This window comes from Mytilus californianus, unplaced genomic scaffold (assembly GCF_021869535.1).
Source record: "Mytilus californianus isolate M0D057914Y unplaced genomic scaffold, xbMytCali1.0.p SCAF_9, whole genome shotgun sequence".
NCBI lineage: Eukaryota > Metazoa > Mollusca > Bivalvia > Mytilida > Mytilidae > Mytilus > Mytilus californianus.
Genome location: NW_026262745.1, coordinates 61,968,238 through 61,988,927, shown reverse-complemented (window position 1 = coordinate 61,988,927; position 20,690 = coordinate 61,968,238). Strand labels below are relative to the sequence as shown.

General features: G+C 32.3%; 1 protein-coding gene across 2 annotated transcripts in view; it reads left to right on the top strand.

The window, feature by feature from the left end:
* Positions 1 to 20,690, top strand: part of LOC127716183 (deleted in malignant brain tumors 1 protein-like) — a 71,111-nt gene that overhangs the window by 22,981 nt on the left and 27,440 nt on the right. Inside the window, exons 11-15 of one of the 2 annotated variants that reach the window (XM_052222310.1) lie at positions 253 to 414; positions 1,736 to 1,838; positions 12,220 to 12,344; positions 14,156 to 14,311; positions 16,505 to 18,748. The exons of the other annotated variant lie outside the window; for it this stretch is intronic. Coding sequence (XP_052078270.1) covers positions 253 to 414; positions 1,736 to 1,838; positions 12,220 to 12,344; positions 14,156 to 14,311; positions 16,505 to 17,049 — 1,091 coding nt within the window. The 3' untranslated portion in view covers positions 17,050 to 18,748. Of the gene's footprint in view, positions 1 to 252; positions 415 to 1,735; positions 1,839 to 12,219; positions 12,345 to 14,155; positions 14,312 to 16,504; positions 18,749 to 20,690 lie in introns of those variants that run through there. 2 annotated transcript variants of the gene reach the window in all.

Below are 20,690 nucleotides of genomic sequence, written 5' to 3'. Positions count from 1 at the left end.
CACAAAAACTTCGAAAAGTCAAAATATTTCCCCTCAATTTATCATTCTTTTTATGAATTTCATGACAACAATAAGCTTATTTAATAAGTTATAATCCTGTTATATATTACACATTAAATAATTCACCTGCCTTAATTTTTCTATTGTTTTTTATGTTTTTTTTTCTTTTTTGGCATACCAGCTCTCTACTATTTAATAAAATCAGTTACAATGTAATCTATATCAATATAATTCTTTTTATGAATTTCACAGGACCTACCTCGGGCTACGTATCTCTTGCGTCCTTTTATGGAACATACAGTTCGCATTTGTCAACTTATCTGTCAACAGGAAGTAGCGTCACAATCAGATTCAGCACTGACGGATCAACAACAGACACTGGCTTTTCTATTGGCTATATCGAAAGTTCACCAGGTGAGACGAATGTATTAAAGCTGAAATAATATTTGTTATTTCGTATTTAAAACCATCTGTTTTAAATTGTCACAAACCAATGAAGTAAAATCATTGATATGCTTTATTTAAGAAATACTTGATGGCTTCTGTTTGTACTTTATTATTGTACCAAAATATCTAATATCAAGGGGTGTTTTTTTTATATTTTTGAAATGTATTGTTCGCACAGTCAACTCTATTTGTAAACTAAACATCAATCGATTAACCAATTAATCAATGATCAACGATTTCTGACATAAAGTTCATTGCAGATGAGTTTCTTCCGGATTTTTAAAACAGTTATAAGTCAAAGATAAGCAGGCAAAACCGTGACCAAAAGAAAAATAAAGAAATGACAATATTAAAAAAAAATATCGTGGCCCAGTTCGTGCTAGTCATTGCAGAGAAATGTTCGGCGATGCATGTGAATCAGTGTGCAGTCAGAAGGAAAAACAGACGTAATAGACTATTTTCATATTACCGACTTTTGACTCCGGATTATATAATTTGTCGACTGGTTACCTTGGACATCATGGTACTCGGTCAAGTAAGAGCAACCAAAATAAGTAAAATCAAACATATAATCAGTGTAATTTGAGGGGAAAGTTTACTGTTTACCGATGATTTTGTAGTGAAAAAAAATGTTAAGCCGGTAATTTTCCCCCAAAATTGTACCGATTGAACGCTTGGTTTTACTTCTTTAGCTTGCTCTTACCTGACTTGGTACCATGATGTCCAAGGTAACCAGTCGACAAATTATATAATCCGGAGTCAAAAGTCGGTAATATGAAAAAAGTCTATTGAATAGTCTGTCGCTAGTTGACAAGGATTAAATTACCTTTCCGTAGCACCTGAGATTACCCAAAGATTTTGGTTGGGTTTGTGCTGTTCAGTTGTTAGTTTTCTTTGCAATTTTTTGTTAACTTTTTTGTCCTTTCGCCGATGTCTGTTTGTCATGGTATTAAGTTGCTAGTGTCGTTGGACTGATATCTCATTGATCTGTATGGTTGTTTCCTAAATTTAAAATATTCTGATCCCCAATTTGAAGGGGAAAAAAAACTATTGTGGTCATGCAGATGACTAAAACAAATATTCTGAATCCAGATTTTCCCCATACCTTATAGCGTTAAATTTTGAAAAAAAGTAGTTTGATTGATAGCGTCGAAAAAGAAATGTTCCCGCTTTGCGCTAAAAAAAAATTCTGACTCATTAAAAAAAACATAACCACCCGCCACTCCTTGAAGTTAAATGGTTGCTTCCTAACCTATATCTTTACTATTCATCTTTATATATATAACAGTTATTCCAAGTTGTGCACCTAATGGATTCGTACTTTTGAACGCTACTACTACGGAAAATACTTTACAGTCGCATGCAGGATATGGATCCACTGATTATATGGAGTAAGTTATATCTTGATAGACCATGTGATTCTGTTAGTACACACTTTTAAAACAAATTACTTCCCTTTGTCAATCGTAGACTGGTTCTATACCGGATAAAATTGACCTTTGCCCACGCAAAGCATGATAAGTTGAAAGTGATATATCGGCGTTTCTACAAATTTTAAGTGAAAAATAACTTCTGTTATCAAAAGTATTTAGCATAACAACAAATTAAATGTAATTAAAAGGTATGAAAAACTCAAAGGTTACACACATTACGCACAAATAAATTTGCTCTTTCCGCTAGGTCTCCATTATCAACAAAACATTATGTCCCTTCTAAGGGAGACCACAAAAAAAGGGATCTACAGGAAATTGGCAAACACACTATTGTATGTATGGCCATTTTTATAAGCAAATTTGTAATAAACAAGGCATTAACTCCTCTATACTTAAATAGTCTTGTTTTACAACAAACTCTGACGACGCACCCATATCGTATATTTGTGGAGGTTTTTTTCGACTACCTCTACTTTTGTTTCAAACCTTTATGGGTATGGCCTTCATGAATGTATGAGATTTGAGCATCGGTAAAAAGTAAATTAACAAAAATACCGAGCTCCAAGGGAAATTTAAAAAAGTCCTTTAAAAAATGCTAAAATCAAAAGCTCTAACACATCTAACGAATAAAAAACAACTCATATTTCTGACTTGGTACATGTTGATAAATATTCCAAATCATCTTCACAAATAATACACGATGGTCTTGGAGTATAGATTCTAGGTTCTGACGTTGTTTATTATCTTAATAACGTGTTATAGTATTATTTTATTTGTCTTTGTAAATTATTACTTTTACTGTCTAGTCTATTTTTGGTAATATTCATTTGACGTGGCTCGGTACTTATATATCTCGTTATTGTGTTCTTGTGCTATGGTAAATTTTTGTATTCTTGTCTCTCGTTTTTGCTAATGTGCTTTGTCTGTATGCCTTTTTGTTTTTGTTTGTTGACATATTTTTTTGTTTTTATAGTAATTAAGATTATAACACAATGTTGACTGCTGTACCCATATTTTTGACATTTTTACCTATAATGTATGTTTGTTTTGTTCACATATCGTTGTCAATATAATGGAACGGTATTTTTGTTATTTTACTTTTTCCTAAGTAGAAATTGGTGGATTAAATCTGATTTTAAAGCTAGATAAAATCTCACTTGTATGACAGTTGAGATGTATGAAAACTACTGTTGCCAGTAATTTACGACAAATAATCAAGTTTTCATGTTTTTAATATAATACTAATATAATTTAGAATTGATGGGAAACACATGAAAATTTAAGGAAAGACCTCGACCGACAGATAAAAATAAGTCGACAAAATACATTATTCACCTTGCTGACATAAAACTAAGTACAACTTAGGAATCTTTGAGAAATATGTAAAAAAATGCGTCAAATAGATATGGCATCATAACAATTGAGAATTTAATAATTATCAACAGAACTAGTGAACATTAAAAAGGATATTTCATCATATGTTTTATTTAGCTTGCGGTCGACTTATTGTTCCACTTTCTCAAGATCAATGCTATATTGGCTGCTATATTGGTTCCAAACGTCGTCCAATGTTAAGCCGCTTTAACAGATTTTCTAGATAAAAAAGGGAGAAAATACTCAAGGAGAAAGAAAGTCGAAGTAAAGGAAAGGTAAACAATAGCATAAAAAAGCATAACAAAAATTCTGAACTCCAATGGCAAAATTAATTCAAAACGGGGGAAGTCCACAAAATCTTTCAAAATCAAACGGAATTTTTCGACATTAATGCATCGCATAAGACAAAAAATACAAACAGACAGGTAACAGTCCACAAAACTCCACACAGAAAAACTAAAATTAGGAAAAAGAACGCCAACAAAAATTACGGACGAACTCAAGAGGTTAAAATGTTACTATTCTACAAATAGGAAAAGAGGTTAATGACTAAAATCGCAAACGTTGTTCTTTATTTATTTATCTGTATATAAGTTTATATGTTCCCTTATGGTTTAAGGTGTATATAGTTGCTACAATTATACCCTATGGGTAGTGCTCCACAATTAATGGAGGAACATACAAGAAACTGAACTGACTAAAATTCAGGCAAACTTTATTTTACTTACTAAACTACTGACTTAGTTTTTCAAATTTTCAACAAAAAAAACAGTTTAGTCAGTTCAGTTTCTTGTATGTTCCTCCATTAATTGAACTGAACTGACTAAACTGTTCTCTCCCTTAGCATCGGAAGTTACCTTAACTTGAAAAATGACCACAATTACAGACCTTCTTGAATTCAAACTGATCATTTTTCCGTGCGTTCATCGTGTATCGTGCGTGTTGCGTGTGTGTATCGTGCGTGTACCAATCTTGCACTCATCATTCATCATTCCGTGTGTTTTCCGTGTATCGTGCGCTCATCAATCATTCATTCTTAACCGTGTAACGTGCGTTCATCAATCGTGTATAACCGTGTAACGTGCATTCGTCAATCGTTCATCTCTAATCGTGTAACGTTCATTCGTTGTGGTTTTTATATGATAGTCGGTTATAGAGCTCATCAAAGCTTATATTTTATTTGTTATAGTGTATATATGTTCCGACTTTGAATAAAATTTATATTCTTACTTACTTTCTTATGAACTCTTAATTAACTTCATCGTACATAACGTTCATTCAGATAAATGACTTTTTGTGTTAAATTAATTTATCTGTCTGTAAATATTTCGTGTTTATTCAGTGAGTCTTGGCAGGGACTGACACATCTTAATATAATGATACGTAAAAACAATTAGATGATGACATTTCTACGACAGAACAGTTAAAATTGGATTTTCTATTCAACTGAGCGCAATAGGCTAAAAAAATATTTTGTTGAACAAATGTTTCTTGTTAAAAATATTCTGTCAATTAAAAACAGAAGTGCTTTTGCAAGATTTAGATGTGGGGTAGCTCCACTAAAAATAGAAACTTGAAGGTATGGAAGAAAAGAAGTCCACGATATGACTTGTTTTGTAGCTCTACTATTGAAGATGAACTTCATGTCCTTTTAAAATGCCCATTATATGTAGATTTAAGACAAATCATGATATATTAAGCTACACATTTTAATGAACATTTTAACCTATTATCAGATAGCGAAAAATTTATATTTTATTCAATAACGACAATGATGCTGCTATAGTTGCCAAAAACATCAACAGTATTTTATTGAAAAGAAACGGTATTTTATTTCACTAGTTCTTAAAGAAACAAATGTTTTATTATCATTTAGTATGGACACTGTAAATTTTAAATGTAAATGAGTAAAAATATGTTTATATGTATATATTGTGTCTTAAAAGTCTCTCATAAATCTTTTTAAGATTGGTGCATATACAGTGCAAATGTTTTAATGTTTCATGTTTATTTCTGTGAATCCCATTTTATGTGTGTATGTGGTGAGACTATAATAAAATATTGAATCTAAAAATATTGAAACTATAAACTTTACTTAAATCTATACAATCATTTAAGTTTTGATAAATACCCTTACACATATCATATTTGTCTCAGTTTCTGACGGTCACATGAACATGATGGTATTCCATTAAGAAAATACAATATACAAGGATGTCGGGTAAATGTGGATTGCGGATTAAGAAGTTAGATGTCAAACTTGAATTAACAAACTGAGGCGAATTTAACACGGATATGTATTTTCTCTTCAACAGTGTTTTTATTAAACTAAGCTAAATACGTTTTGTGGCAAATTGAATAAAAATAAACATTATATGTGCTTGAAGGCATTTTGTAATTTAACAAGTATAAGATCAGGTAAATATATCACGTATTCCTTAAGAAAGATTTTTAATTGAGGAACTTTTTTAACTTGAAATTGTGTTTACGGGTTTAAAATACAGTTTTTTTTTTAATTTTCTGAAAAAATAGTTAAATCTAATTCTTTATTTGAATAAAATAAACATGTAACACTTTCTCGGATTCACTTTTCATCGTGCCATTATGCATATCCGAGACACCGTTTTTAATGTTTGTCTAAAAGATTGATATCCGAAAAATATTTTTTTACAATTATAGTACTTATAGTTAACCTTCTAGGATTTTTAAAGAATGACGGATTTTTTTTTACCATGGGGGTATTTTTTGTTCCGTTACTGAGGATATTTTTTGTCCTTTACGAATCCATATGACCAATTTGACTCCAATAGGGATAAGTTTTGTCTCATAGAAATTTATCCGATATATTTTTTTTTTTCATTTTTTAGTTATTTTGAAAAATACAAACAATTCACTGAAGTTTCGTATGCATCTACATGTATCAAAATCCAGCAATTTTTGTCTAGTAATACGTACAAAAAAGTACACCATATGATATGCAACTTAATCACCAATGAATGAGATGGAGTACATTTATCATAAACTTGGGTTTTTAAATCATTCCAATTCTTTTTCATCCGAGCTTTCATTGTTGAGGAATAATACAAAATACACGTTTGACTCTCAAATTGGTTCAACATTATAAAAGGTGAACCGTTAGGTCTTGTCTGTATCCTTATAGCTCAAAACGGTATTATTTGTTTTGCTTTATACATTGATTAAATAATGAAATGTATGTTTCAGAAATTTACACAAGTTTAATTTCGGCTTTGACTCCCGGGGACACTGTTGTTTACAGTAAAAGACGAAATCTACACTTTTACGTCGTTATCATAAAGAAGATGTGGTATGATTGCCAATGCTCATAATTATATCATAATTATTGTTCTCCCCCTAATAATGAATCTATAATAGATGCCACTGGACGTTAAACGATCAACTATTAATTCATCCATCTTATCCTTTTAGTTTTGTGATAATTGGCATATCAAATACATGAAACAACTGCAGATTTGCACTAAAGTTAGGAGACCGATATTATTGCACATATAAAACACTCATTCACATCCCTACGTTTTGATCCCCTCACAAAAAAACAACACTATATAAATTTCATGCATCCGTAACGCTTTTCTGGATTTACTTTCACTAGAAACGCTCAATGCTAAATATTTGAAAGCCAAAGAATGTATAAAATAGATAACAGTGTAGAGCTATATGACCAATAAAGAACCTACACATTCACAACATTCTTTGTGTATATGTGTCTGTCCAAAGTCAAAAGCACGTAGTTCAGTGGTTATCATAACTTCAATTCTGTTATATATTTGGGCTTTTTTTTTGTGGCAAGATTGCTTTGTTATAAAGAAGGCCGTTAGTTTGCTCAGTTGAATTGTTTCATATTTCTTTTCATGTCGGGGCGGGGCCTTTAATAACCGACTTTACGGTTTCCGTATTTTTTCATTATTGAAGGTCGTATAGATATAACTGCTAACATTCCTTTCTTGAATAGTGGTCTCACTAGCAATTATGCCACATTTTCTTATTTTTACATAAGCCTTCAATCCATGAAAGGCCAACTTAGTCTGCTTTAGCTGAACTTACGTTTCTTAAAAAAAAAAATTCTAAATTTATATACTGACAATTTAAGAAATGTTTGTCATAGATATCTGTTCGTGACAGAAGTATCAAAATATTTTAGCTATGAAGATGTGTAAACCGTTAAATAAACCTTATTTCTTTGGGCAATACCTACGGGAATTAAAATCATTACTTTAATACAATAAAAACCATTATCAGAAAATCGGTATAAAAGTGTTTGCAATTATTAAAATGAAGTAAAAGAAATGTATATATATATATATATATATATATATATGACTCGGAGGTGCAATGGGGATCATGAAGTTTGATGGTCAAGCGTGAAGTGCGCTGGTCTGCGCCGAAGTATCTCTTCGACAAAATACTGCCTTGAATTTCAATTTTGATATTAATATAAAGAAGCCACAATCTGGTTCCTAAATGGTTATTTTTTTAAAAACCCTAAAGCTAGGTAAAGCCTTTCTCTTGATATAGGCTCTTAAATTCAGCAACTTTTAGAGACCGACCGTGCGAGGGCTGTATAGCCAGTCAAGGTCGTTAAAACTTCCATCATCCTTTTAGAGATTTTTTTGAAAATACGATGGTTTGCCTTTTTCGGAACTAAAACGTGATCAAATAGCACTGGTGGCCTTCGGCTGTTATCTGCTCTTTTCGGGTTTTTGTATCTTTGACATATTCCCCATTTCCATTCTCAATTTTAAATAAACTAAAAAAATGATAAACACATATATTCTTGTTGTCAGATCAAAATACATCTAACAAGCCAGTGCGTTGATACAGGTTATATTCTTCTGAATTTACTATATCGATAATTTTACATTCGTTACTATTACGTAATATATATATAAGTCCTGTGTCCAGGTGAGAAATAACAACATGTGGTTTGTATGTCAGGTAAAAAGTGACAACGGATGGTATGTATACTAAAATGTTTATCGTCTTCCATTATACATAAGGGTGTGGATGGGGGTTTACAGAAAAGAAAATTATTGACAAAAAAATAAAGAATACAGAAAATAACCAGACAAATAAATAGAAAAGAGTATGATGAGGTACTAGAATATAGTGAATAAAGAATGATCGGCAAAAGGTATAACGAATAGAAAAAAATGCCTAAAATGATAGAATCCCCATTCAGACCCTCGATCATTATCTGACGATGACATTTAGCTTTAGGGCAAATATGATACAGCTTTAAACCCAAAGTGATTTTTTACGAAAGTTCACATACAAGCTACTTTTTACAAAATCAATTTGAATATGTAATAAAAATTATATTTGCATGTGCTAAATTTAAAAGATAAATGGGTTTGAATTTATCGACATTTACTTAAAAATTTCGATTTCTTGGACATTTCTGTCCTTTGAACAGACATCCTTAACTTTTTTGTTTCAAAAGATAAACATACTCGGATTTCGGTAAAGAGATTAGGAATATCTTCGTTACAAAATTGGGTTCTACATTTGTGTACTTACAATTCTTTGTTAATAATTAATTTTTGTTTAAAGAAATTGATTTTAGAAAAAAAAAACCGGCATTTTTGTTGTATATTTATCTAGTTGAAAAAAGAGGCGGTTATTTCTTCATAAAATTTGGAACGAATAATCTTCATACAGTATCAAGCCAATGAAATGTCATTTTTAAAAAGAGGGGTGCATGTGCTCGTTTTTAAGCTACATTTGTAATGGTTAAATCTCGAAATAATGCATCTTTTCCCGATATTTCACAGTTTGACGTCGCGAAAAATAACATTTTACGGCATCAATTAATGTGTTGATAAAGAGAACGAATTCTACAATTATATAAAATTCTGTAAAAAAATCATTGTATAGGTAAATATTATTAAGGTGTTCCGAAAGAGTGATTAGACTGATAACAACATACTAATTCAATGTCATGCAATTAGGTTTAAATGCTAAAAGTTTTAGAAGAAAGAGTTTAATGTCTGCTTATTTAGATTAATTCTGCGAATTGTTTTTGTCTGCAAAAACATCATAGAGAGAGATAAAGAGAATGACAACCAATTGAATAAAATGGAGAATGGAAATGGAGAATGTGTCAAAGAGACAACATTTCGACCAAAGAGCAGAAAAGGGTGCGTCTAAACACGACTAAGGACTGCTTAGTGCACTAAGGACTTATGATATACCACTAAGGACTAAAAGGGGTGCTATACCATGTAAACAAATTTCATATCATAGTAGAGATTGATATTTAATGCATGAATTCAAATTTAATCAATAAAAAAATCGCAAATGATAATTGAACAAATTGAATGTTCATTTCTGGGCCTTATATAGCTGACTATGCGGTATGGGTTTTGCACATTGTTGAAGGCCGTACGGTGACCTAATTTCTGTGTCATTTGGTCTCTTGTGCAGAGTTGTCTCAATGGCAATTATACCACATCTTCTTTTTTATATTAGGCACGTGCCGGTTTTTCTTTGATTTTACCGAAAATCACTGAACCATAAGACACGTGTCAAATTACATAACTGATTACACGATTACCTTAAAAAAATGAAAAATAATTATTTGCATAAGAAACTAAGCCAGACATTAGATATGTTTACCATAAAAATATTTTTTTAATTTGTTAAAAATAATTTAATATTCATCGGTTAATAATTAAATGAAAAAATATAGAAAATTGTTAAGTGTTTTTTTAGGAAGGAAAAAATGTGTGTCCCGAGAAAAATAGCCCATCCCCCTATGAATGATCATAACCTAAGTGGGGGCTTAAATTTGGAGACCGATCGCGAGGCCTTAGTGCTATAAACAACAGATGGCGAACAGCAAACAGTGGATACAACATTTCATATTCATATTTCACTGAATAATTTCAACTACCACATGATAACCTATGAATTTATTTACATACTTGAACTTGTAAAAGGAATATAAACAAATTCAGTATGTTTACTGTACAAACAAACAACAGACACCAAGTGATGGATATAATTGTGGCTTATATTGTTAAATTCATTTTTACTGAGAGTAAAATTTGATTGATTGATTATTGGTTGCTTAAACGTCCAGTGGCAAAAATTTCATGCATATTCAGGACGAGAAGTTGTTTCAGAAGTATATTAAGAAGTATTAGGTATCACAAATGTTACAATTTTCTCATTATTTGGTAAATGTTATTTTCTTAGATATTTTTAATTAATTTGTACGAATCATATTTTTCTGACAAAATTATATCTTTTGCTCTAAATTAACACATACGATTCTGGTAATATAAGGAACATTTTAACTCAAGTAAAAAAAAATTATTATGATTGTTTAATCAGTTGTTATGTAAGTTCGCTCGTGTCAATCGGATCACTGATTTTCGGCAATATCAAGGAAAAACCGGCACGTTCCAAATATTGTTCAACTACTCATTTATTGGTGGTTCTTTTTCCATAAAAATTGGAATTTATGTATAAAAGTCTATCTCTACCATAAAATGAAAACAGTATACAAGTAACACCACCCCTTCTAGTCCTCAGTGGCATATTATAAGTCCTTAGTGCACTAAAGAGCCCTTAGCAGTGTTTAGACGTACCGGCAGAAAACAGCCGAAGGCCACCAATAGGTAAAAAAGGGGGGTTGGTCCTGGGGGTTGGAACACCCTTTTTTTACGTTTAATGCTTTTGAATGGGGACATATGGTTTGAAACACCCCTTTTATCCTGGGTTGAGAACCCTCTTTTTAAAAATGGCTGGAATCGCCACTCTTTAAAATGTAGCAATTTATAAATATTTTTTTTTATCTTATTTTAATATTAAGTAGAATTATAAAAATCGATGAGTTTTATAATTTGACAAAACTCATTGATATTGGGTATACACTAAACGATATACGACAAATAATTTTTTCAAGACATGGAATGTTTAGTAAAATTGTCGACCAATCAACACGGAAAGCGAGATATCTAAAATTTGTATACCCTTATATATTTTCATTATCATACATCAATTTTAAATGCAATTCCAAATAAAATGGCTTTGAAAATCGTGTATAAAGCGCTTATCGTTCATTCGTCAATGAATCATTCACCGTGTGTATCGTGCGTGTATCATTCATCATTCATCGTGCGTGTATCGTGTGTTCATCATTTATCGTGCATCGTGCGTGTATCGTGCGTTCATCATCCATCATTCATTTTTCGTTAATCCTCCGTGTAAAGCTCATCGCTCATTGTGCGTGTATCGTGTATCGTGCATTCACCGTGCATTCATCGTGCATTCACCGTGCGTGTATCGTGCGTGTGGTCAGTTTGAATTTTAGAAGGTCTGTAAACCATAGTTTTAAGATGTCACAACAATTTAGATTCTTTTTGAAATATCTTTTGGCCCTGAAAAGAGCCTTTTCAGCAAAAGCTGTTTTCTAACTTATCATCGGCTTTAATCTTCTAATTCTGCGTTGGCAAGATTCAATTTCTTTCTATCGACTTCTATCGACATATATCATTGCTTCTCTACAAAATTAAAATCTGCGTACATCGATTCTTGTCAATTGTCAACTTTCGACATCTTTTGTGTCCTCCCTTCATTCTATAAAAGAGAATTTTAGCCTGTAAAAAAATATAATTTTTATTCTAAAGGTAAAATTAATCATATTTTTTATTAGTCCTGATAAAAAAGTATGTTTAGGGTGACATGTTGAAAATGTTAATGTAGGTTCGAAATAAATAAGATTAGATTGCAGCTGACAACTCGACATAAGGTTGCTTACTTATAAAAATGTCAGGGAAGATCGTTAAAATTAGGTAGGGTCGAGTTACCCAAAACCAAGCTTAAATTTTAGGTCAATTAACGTAGCATTTACTTAACTTAGACAATATTTTTATAGTAAAACAAAACCATTCTTAATAATCGTTATTCTGTATATTTCCAGTTCTTTGAATTCCTATTGGCTGATTGATACAGGGCTATCGTCGTCTACAATTTACATCGAGTTTAACTCATTTCATATAGAATCATCCGTTACTTGCGCATATGATTATGTTAAAGTATATGCAGGTAGGCATTGAAACAGAATAGTTTTAACATCATACTAAATTATAAGTTATTGTTACCTATCACAGGTACTTGTGGACCGGATACCCTTTGGGTGCTTCTGAGTGGAAGTACCCCTAATGACCCCCATGTAGTTTAATTTTGATTTTTTTTATTAAACGTTTATTTAAATTGTTTTCACTTGGAATATATGTCGAAGTTACTGACAAATAGCATTTGAGATTTTTGCCGGTCGACTTATATATTCAAAAATCTCAAATGCTGTTTGTCAGTAACTTCGACATATATACTCCAAGTGAAAACAATTTAATTAAACGTTTAATAAAAAATAAATCAAATTAAACTACATGGGGGGTCATTCGGGGTACTCCCACTCAGGGGTATCCAGAGGGTATCCTGTCCACAAGTACCTGTGTTACATATGTGCCTCGCTCTAATTAAACAGGATCAGACAACTGCTGTCTTGTTTTGAATGCAAGACCAACTTTGCTGATTCTGAAATTTTGGAAGAATTCTATATACTGAAACAATTTGGATATCCTAAAATTTGTATCCTGTTTAACATATTTTGTAAATGGTACTATGAGGGAATTTAATAAATTATGTTGAGAAGAAATCACCATGCATATTTTTCTTTAAAACTAGATGGTCATTGCAGTTGGTTCAGTAAGAGTCTGAAGAACTTCATGTTATGAACTTTAAACGTTGTGTTTAGGTTAATGGATTAAGGCTCAAACTTACATTTGAAGTATCAATTTAGAACACGAAACGGTTAATGGAAAATATTTGTTGTTGAGGAAACTCCCTTGGCAAACATAACAAAACAATAATTGGAGTTACCTAAACCACTAGTTTGGAATAATATAACAGGCTTGCCTAAAAAAAGCTATACATCAGTTTAATTTGAATATCTCATAGTCATGACACTAGTCTTTCAGTTGTAGTGTTTGTATTAACAGTACTATTTTCGATATATATGTATATATATATATGAATAAAAGGATGTGGTATGATTGCCAATGAGACGACTCTCCACAAGAGACCAAAAGACTCAGAAATTAACAACTATAAGTCACCGTACAACCTTCAACAATGAGTAAAACCCATACCGCATAATCAGCTTTAAAAGGTCCCGAAATGACAAATGTTAAACAATTCAAACGAGAAAACTAACGGCATAATTTATGTACAAAACAATGAACGAAAAACAAATATAATACACAGCAACAAATGACAACCACTGAATTACAAGTCCCTGACTTGGGACAGGCACATACCGAATGTGGCGGAGTTATACTAGTGTGTTGGCTCCAAACCCTCCCCTAGCCTAGGGCAGTTATGTAACGGCATAACATAAGAAGAACAAACTATGCAAAACAATAAACGAAAAACAAATATGCGAAACAACAAAAAACCAGCCACTTAATTACACGCTCCTGGCTCTTGACAGGCTGAGAGTACAGGCATTTACTGACAACTAGTTCAAACCCAATAACAACTAATAAAAACAAATATGCATCTGAGACTATAGATATAACTAGTGTAACGTCGTTCTAAAAATTAGACTATGAATACTTTTAGACAACCGACTTAATGACTTTCTAAAATTGTAAGTACTGTTCTTTTTGCATGTCGAAAATAAGGCCTTCAGAAATACCTATATATTGCCTCATTTAAAGGAGAATGTAAACTTATTAATTTTTGAAGGTTTTTTGAAAATATGCAAAGCACAATTTTTGTTGATTTGTCGGAATCTTCACATAATTTCTTCATTTTATCCATTACTATTGATATACTTGTTTATCTTTACCTAGGTGCATGTGTGGATGAAGATAATAGAATACAGTTTCTTTGTGGGCAACAGGCAGACATTTCTTTCAGCAGTACACAAGGGAGATATGTGTTAATTCATTTCCGTACAGACCATAGTATAAATCATCAGGGCTGGGAATTAAAATATTCAACGTCAGGTAATAACATATATAGCATGGAAAAGTGAAAATATGGGAAAATATATGATTAGAACAAGTGAGTTCGAGAGGGTCGACATGAGTGTTTCGCCTCTTTTAAATATAAACTAAAACATAAACGGTTATTATTTTAATTAAGAACAAAATTATAATATTTAGATTTACCTGTGTCCGTTATTTTATTTAACACCATTTTGTCCAAGGTTATACCCGGTAGTTGTCTTTTTGACATTGTTTTACATCCTCCACCCTTTTTTATTAATATTGTATTTATATTGTATCATAGTTCAAATTTATTCGTTCATTGTATGTTTATTTGTTTTTGTTTGATTGAATTAAGCAATTTCAATTCCTATTTTATAGTGTGTCTTTCTATGTTGTAATGTTACACTACTATTTCAGGTTAGGGTGAAGGTTGGCGCCTGTTAAAACGTTTAAACACGCTGCATTTGTTTGCACCTGTCCTAAGTCAGGAACCTGTTGTTCAGTGGTTGTCGTTAACTTTGTTGATGTGGTTCATAAGTGTTTCTCGTTTTTCGTTTTTTATATAGATTAGACCGTTGGTTTTCCTGTTTGAATTGTTTTACACTAGTCATTTTGGGGGTCTTTATAGCTTGCTGTTCGGTGTGAGCCAAGGCTGTGTGTTGAATGCCATACTTTGACCTATAATTGTTTACTTTTTACACATTGTGACTTGGATGGAGAGTTGTCTCATTGGCACTCATACCACATCTTCTTATTTTTAATTATTTATGTTAAAATACTTTATTGTTATACAACATATACATATACAATCACTTTATGTGCACAGGCATACACGTACAAATTAGAATGGGTGTTCAACGGCGATCGCTATAAATCTAAACTAGGGTAACGTCATTCTAAAATTAGACTATGAATTTGATGAGTTTGAATGTCCCTCTGGTATCTTTCGATTCTCTTGTAAAGCTTGATAATTTCCTTGATATTGACACCGATAGACGATTTCAAACTAGAATCTATGAAAAACGTGATGGTTTCAGTTTTCTTATAATTCAAATTCCCATTCCACCACAGGTATAATGTCTCAACGTATGGCGTTTACGTATCTCAATTAATACGCTACGTCGTTTAGCCATGTCCTATTCGTCGATATTTGAAATTTAACAATACTCGATGTACAAAGAACACTGAATGAGAGGGAATGATCAGTAATGATATATATACATATCACCGTAAATCAATTACATGCAGCGACACAGTATTAGACCCGGTATTGGTCTTGTTCCGTCTAAACCGGGTATTCCGCTCACCCAAAGAGTTGAACACCCCGATGAATAGTACATGTATATATAGAGTTGCAATTGTTTTTATAACCTTGACATATGACATCATCAGTTAGAACGATTGATGATTTGATCAGATTAATGCATTTTAAAAATAAATAATGTGGTTGAAGGTTTGTTCAATAAGTTTGTCAAGCCTTCGTGATGTCGAGTTTGAATTTAAACATCGGCTTCTTTTTCATACATATATAACTTTGCTCTTCATGGAATTTTACGAAACTTGCTCTCAAGAATAAACTGATTTGTTTTCGTTTTTCTGTATTTAAATAGAAAAGGACTCAATGTTCTTTCGTTGATTGAGTAAATGTTTAGATGCAGACCATTTTTCAAGTTTTTTAAGGAATGACTGTACAAGAGAGGCGAAAGATATTTAAGAGAAATTCAAACTTATAATTTAATTTTAAATTCCGTGCATGAAAAAACGTTGATGACATCATGGTCACATGACAATTCATGTCTATGAGCTGATAGACAAAATACTTTCAGCCAATCAGAAGACGTGTTGCGTCAAAATTAAATTATTAAAAGCTAAATAACCTTTCCCTAACTGCATGTCGTGGATACATTTTGTAGCTCTGAATCCTTGTTATCCTGGTTTTTAATTTTGTAAGGTCCCTCTTGTTTGATCAGCTGTAAAACCTTTGTAATTAGGTTTTGGATATTCAAATATCTTAGCCTCGAGCGTCACTGAAAAGACATTTATTGTGACGTCGAAATGCGCGGCGAATGTAAAAGAAGTAGTAATTTGTATCTTTTATGTTATATCTTCTGAGAGGGAATAACTTTGATGGTGGACTGTAACACCCCAAGGGTCTCGCCAGTATAGAACAAACAGTGAACAAATAATCAAGCGTTTTGTTTCTTTCAGATAGTCAGACGGAAGCGAGTACAGCCGAAAGTAACGATTGGTGGAGAAGTGTTGTTGGTGTTGTAATCGGAATTATTATATTTATCATATTCTTTTGTTTTTGCTGTAATAAGAAAAATCGTACTAAAAATGCTAAATCGTCTCTGATTTCTACACCAGCTACTAGTTTCCAACAACCACCTGTAAGGAAAACCATACTAAACCACGTTGTCATAACGAAACGTCCGCCAAAAACTAGACCCGCCTATGAAATTGACACGCGGAAGCGACAACAGAAGAGAAACCAACATAAAGAAACAGTCAATTTATCTATCTCTTTAAATGTTGTTATAAACCAACCTGCCTTACAGCCTCAAATACAACAAACATATCCACCTCCAAATTATTTTGGGGTTCAACAAAGGGAGGATCCAGTATATCCACCAATACATACTGATCAAACATTCAATCAAAATCAGAATGAAATGTACAATCGACCCCCTTATCACCCTGCAATTGATCCCAATGATGTGCCCTCCCCTTTTACTTATACAGATAGATATTAACCATGCAATCAGATTAAAAATACAGATGCTGTGTTAACGCTCCGCTTTCATAGGTCTGACGACGCTCAGTTCTACCTACTGTTAAAAAGACCTTTCGGGATCCTCTAGTTTTGTCATAATGATACACTATACCATTTAGAAAAGCTTTTAAATATAGCGTGCGAAAATTAAAAAGAAAATTTTTAATTATACGGTACCTCTTCTTCAAAAGAAAAGAGTAATTATACATGTTTCGTCAGTCTGTTTGTCATTCTTTCAGTCCTTGCATAATTCCGCCCGTCATTCCCATAATGTTTCCGTATCATTATTTTGCCACGAGAACTATAAATAATAATTCCCTGAAATTTAGAATCAAGCTTTATGTGAGCATGCTACACCGTGTAAAGCATTGTCACTTTCATGACTCACCAGTTTCCTACTTCTTATTCTATATTCTTACACATAATGATCATTTTTTAAAAGTTTCGTCGCTTCTTTCTAAGGGACTAAAATATTTTTTTTAACTTTGAAATGAAGCTTTATGTTGGCATACTTCACCGTATGATGTGTTTTTGCATCCATCATCCATCAACTTCCTGTTTACCGAAAACTAAAAGCAGGGGTATTAAACGTGAACAGAAGCTCACAGTTCATTTTTTTCGAAAGCTTATGAGAAAAAGAAACAAGGTTGTACTCTCTGAAAAGTGTGATGGTTACTGTATCAACATGGGTGATAAATGTATCAGCCTTATATGAGATGGTATTTTTACACGAAGTCAGTACTTTTTAATTTCTTCAAAAGAGATGAGGTTTACATATCTCAAATAATATGTGACGCTCGTGCATGTTCACATTATACGGACGACTTGAATCAACACTTATGTCTACTCTTTTTTATATTTTTGATTCGAGCGGTACTCATCATGCTCATGAGTCTTTTGTAGCAAATGATTAACATAACTTGAACAGTCAACATCCATGTCTCAACTTACTTGCGACATATTTTCGCACACATGAGTTTGATCTTTGGAAACCCTAAAAGTTGTCCGATCTGTTGAATTGCCAGTTGTGTCCTATTCTCGATTGTGACATTTTGACTGAGTGTCAATTCACGTGGCGGTCAGTTCATGCATAACAAGAAACGCTTATCCTGATTGCGCACCTAGTCCGCCTTCTGTTTGATATTATGTCATTCCCTAGGCTTCATTTTTGGTACCTTGTTTTGTATCTTCTAAATAAACCTTTTTCAATCAATGAAGATATATCTATATATCCGCTTTTCTAGAATAAACCATAAATATAGCATAACATGTTAGACAGATTTCATGACATGATAAACGTGAATCCGAGATCAAGTCCAGTGGAACGCTAGAGCCGCACTATTTCAATTCCAGAAATTTTCAAGTTATATGTTTTTGTTAACCTTTTCCAATAATGTATGTGCAATGTATCTAAAGTGCCATAAGTAAAAGTAAATCACTCGAGACGTAGTCGAAAGTTATTCGTCTGTTAATTGTGGTTATAGTATCAAATTGTGTCGCAATGAACATGAATGAGTATTTACGAAGTTTAAGTTCGTCACTGAATCAGCATTTTATACATTTATTCATTGTTATATTTTTATCTGTATGGTAGATATAGCGTTGTGACATTTATTATTGTATTGTAACTTTAATTTATTGTTTTTTAATAAAAATAATAAAAACATTCAAAAATGTTATTTGGTGAAATAAAATTATTTTCTTACGTAATATATGACCAAAACAAAAGTAACAGTTCAAAACAAACATCTCTCATGACAACTACATTTTGTATTATGAAATGCACAGTTTTATATTGATAATCCCTATCCAATATACCCTCATTTTCCAGTTGCAGTTCAAGCTTCCCCTACCTTCATCCCGGACGACCACTAAACCAGGACCTACTATTGTATTTTTGTCAGTTTATGCTCGTCCTGAAAATGCATGACATATTTTTGCCACCGGACTTTAAGCAACCAATAATCAATCATTTTAATTTAAAGCGTCCCGTTCTGCATAAGATCATATCCGTTTCTTAACATTTTGAATATATTATAGGCGCTCATTGTTGAAGGCCATACTGACCTAAAATAGTTGTTAACTTCTATGTCATTTTATTTCTTGTGTAGAGTTGTCTCATTGGCAATCATGCCATATCTTTTTCTTTTTATATCATATGAAAATTAGAATAAAAGGCATTTTCTTGTTCAAGACAACATCTGAATGAAGACAACAGCAACTTCAGAAAAGTAAGTGACAAAGTTGTTTGTAATGAGATGCTTGTTAATGATTTTGAAATAAATTACAAAAACTTGAGTATATTCTATACAATGTTCCGTATCGATCAATGGTCAATTATCCTCTTTAAAAAATTAAAGAAGTCTTGTGCGTAACTCCTTCTACACAGCTACTGAGCTGATGAACTAACTTAACACTTTATAAGTTCGTTGCTCTTTGAAGGGATGTTCAGAAACGCTTAAATAAAAAAAAAAAGTCAAGGATGCTTGTTGAATATGAGTTGATGAGAGTACCACCAGCCTATAAGCCAGTATTTTGGTACTGGCATAGTTACATGGATATTGTTATATTAAAACTCGCGGTTCTAGTATTTTAGGAAATTATTTCAAATCAAGAAAATGTATCTCTTTAATGCATAGCTCTGGTCTTGATTTGGCCTAAGTTCTTTTTGTCTCTTTTTTTGTCTCCTTTTTTGCTTTATCAGCTCTTCAACGTTCGTATAAGGTTTTGGATTTTAAAATGTATATTGTCCACGAGTATCAAAAGAAGTATAATATTAATTGTCAAAATGAGCAAATGGTGGGTTCAAATGAGTACCGTTACTGTTATTGATGACATGAGGAGCGACATGACCAAAGGGAAGAGAGATTTATAAGATCAACTTTGGCCTGGTTGAGTTGGAACCTCAGATACCTAACAATTTATGAACTGAGATTTGTGAATTATAAATCACACCAGTACCGACACACTGAGCTGATTTTATCTTCGGGGAAAAACAATCCGTAAGCTGTTGTGTTAACCCTGTGATAGAAAACTAAATGACAAGTTATGAATCTGGTGCCCTCGAGGCTCTCTGCAGAATTCATCTTCATCAGGACAGCTCAAACAAAAAACAAAGGAAATCTAAGGAAGTTACTTGAAAACGTGAGTCGCTATACACAGGAAAAATTTTCTCACATGAATTTCACGTGAGATTAACATGAAACTCGCGTGAAAATGTTCATGTAAATTTCACGTGAATAGAGATTCACATAAATTTCACGAGAACTTTACAAAAAAAAATGGTATTTTAATAAAATTTGAACATTTAAATGTTATTTGAATTACTTTATTTTAACAATGCACGTGAAAAAGAAAATCATGTGATATTCACGTGAAATTCACGTTTAAGATCGTTTGAGGTGAAATTCACGTGAAATTGATGTGAGTGAAATTTCCCTGTGTATGACCAAAATGGGCATCAAAAGAGCACTTAAAAATGGGCATAAAAAGAGCACATAAAAATGTGGTATTTTTTTGCAATATAATCACAGTCCAACACTCTGAAGGGAATACAACTGAATTCATTTACTCTAATTTACTGATTTACATGAAACATAATTGAGGATGGTAAAGGGGTAT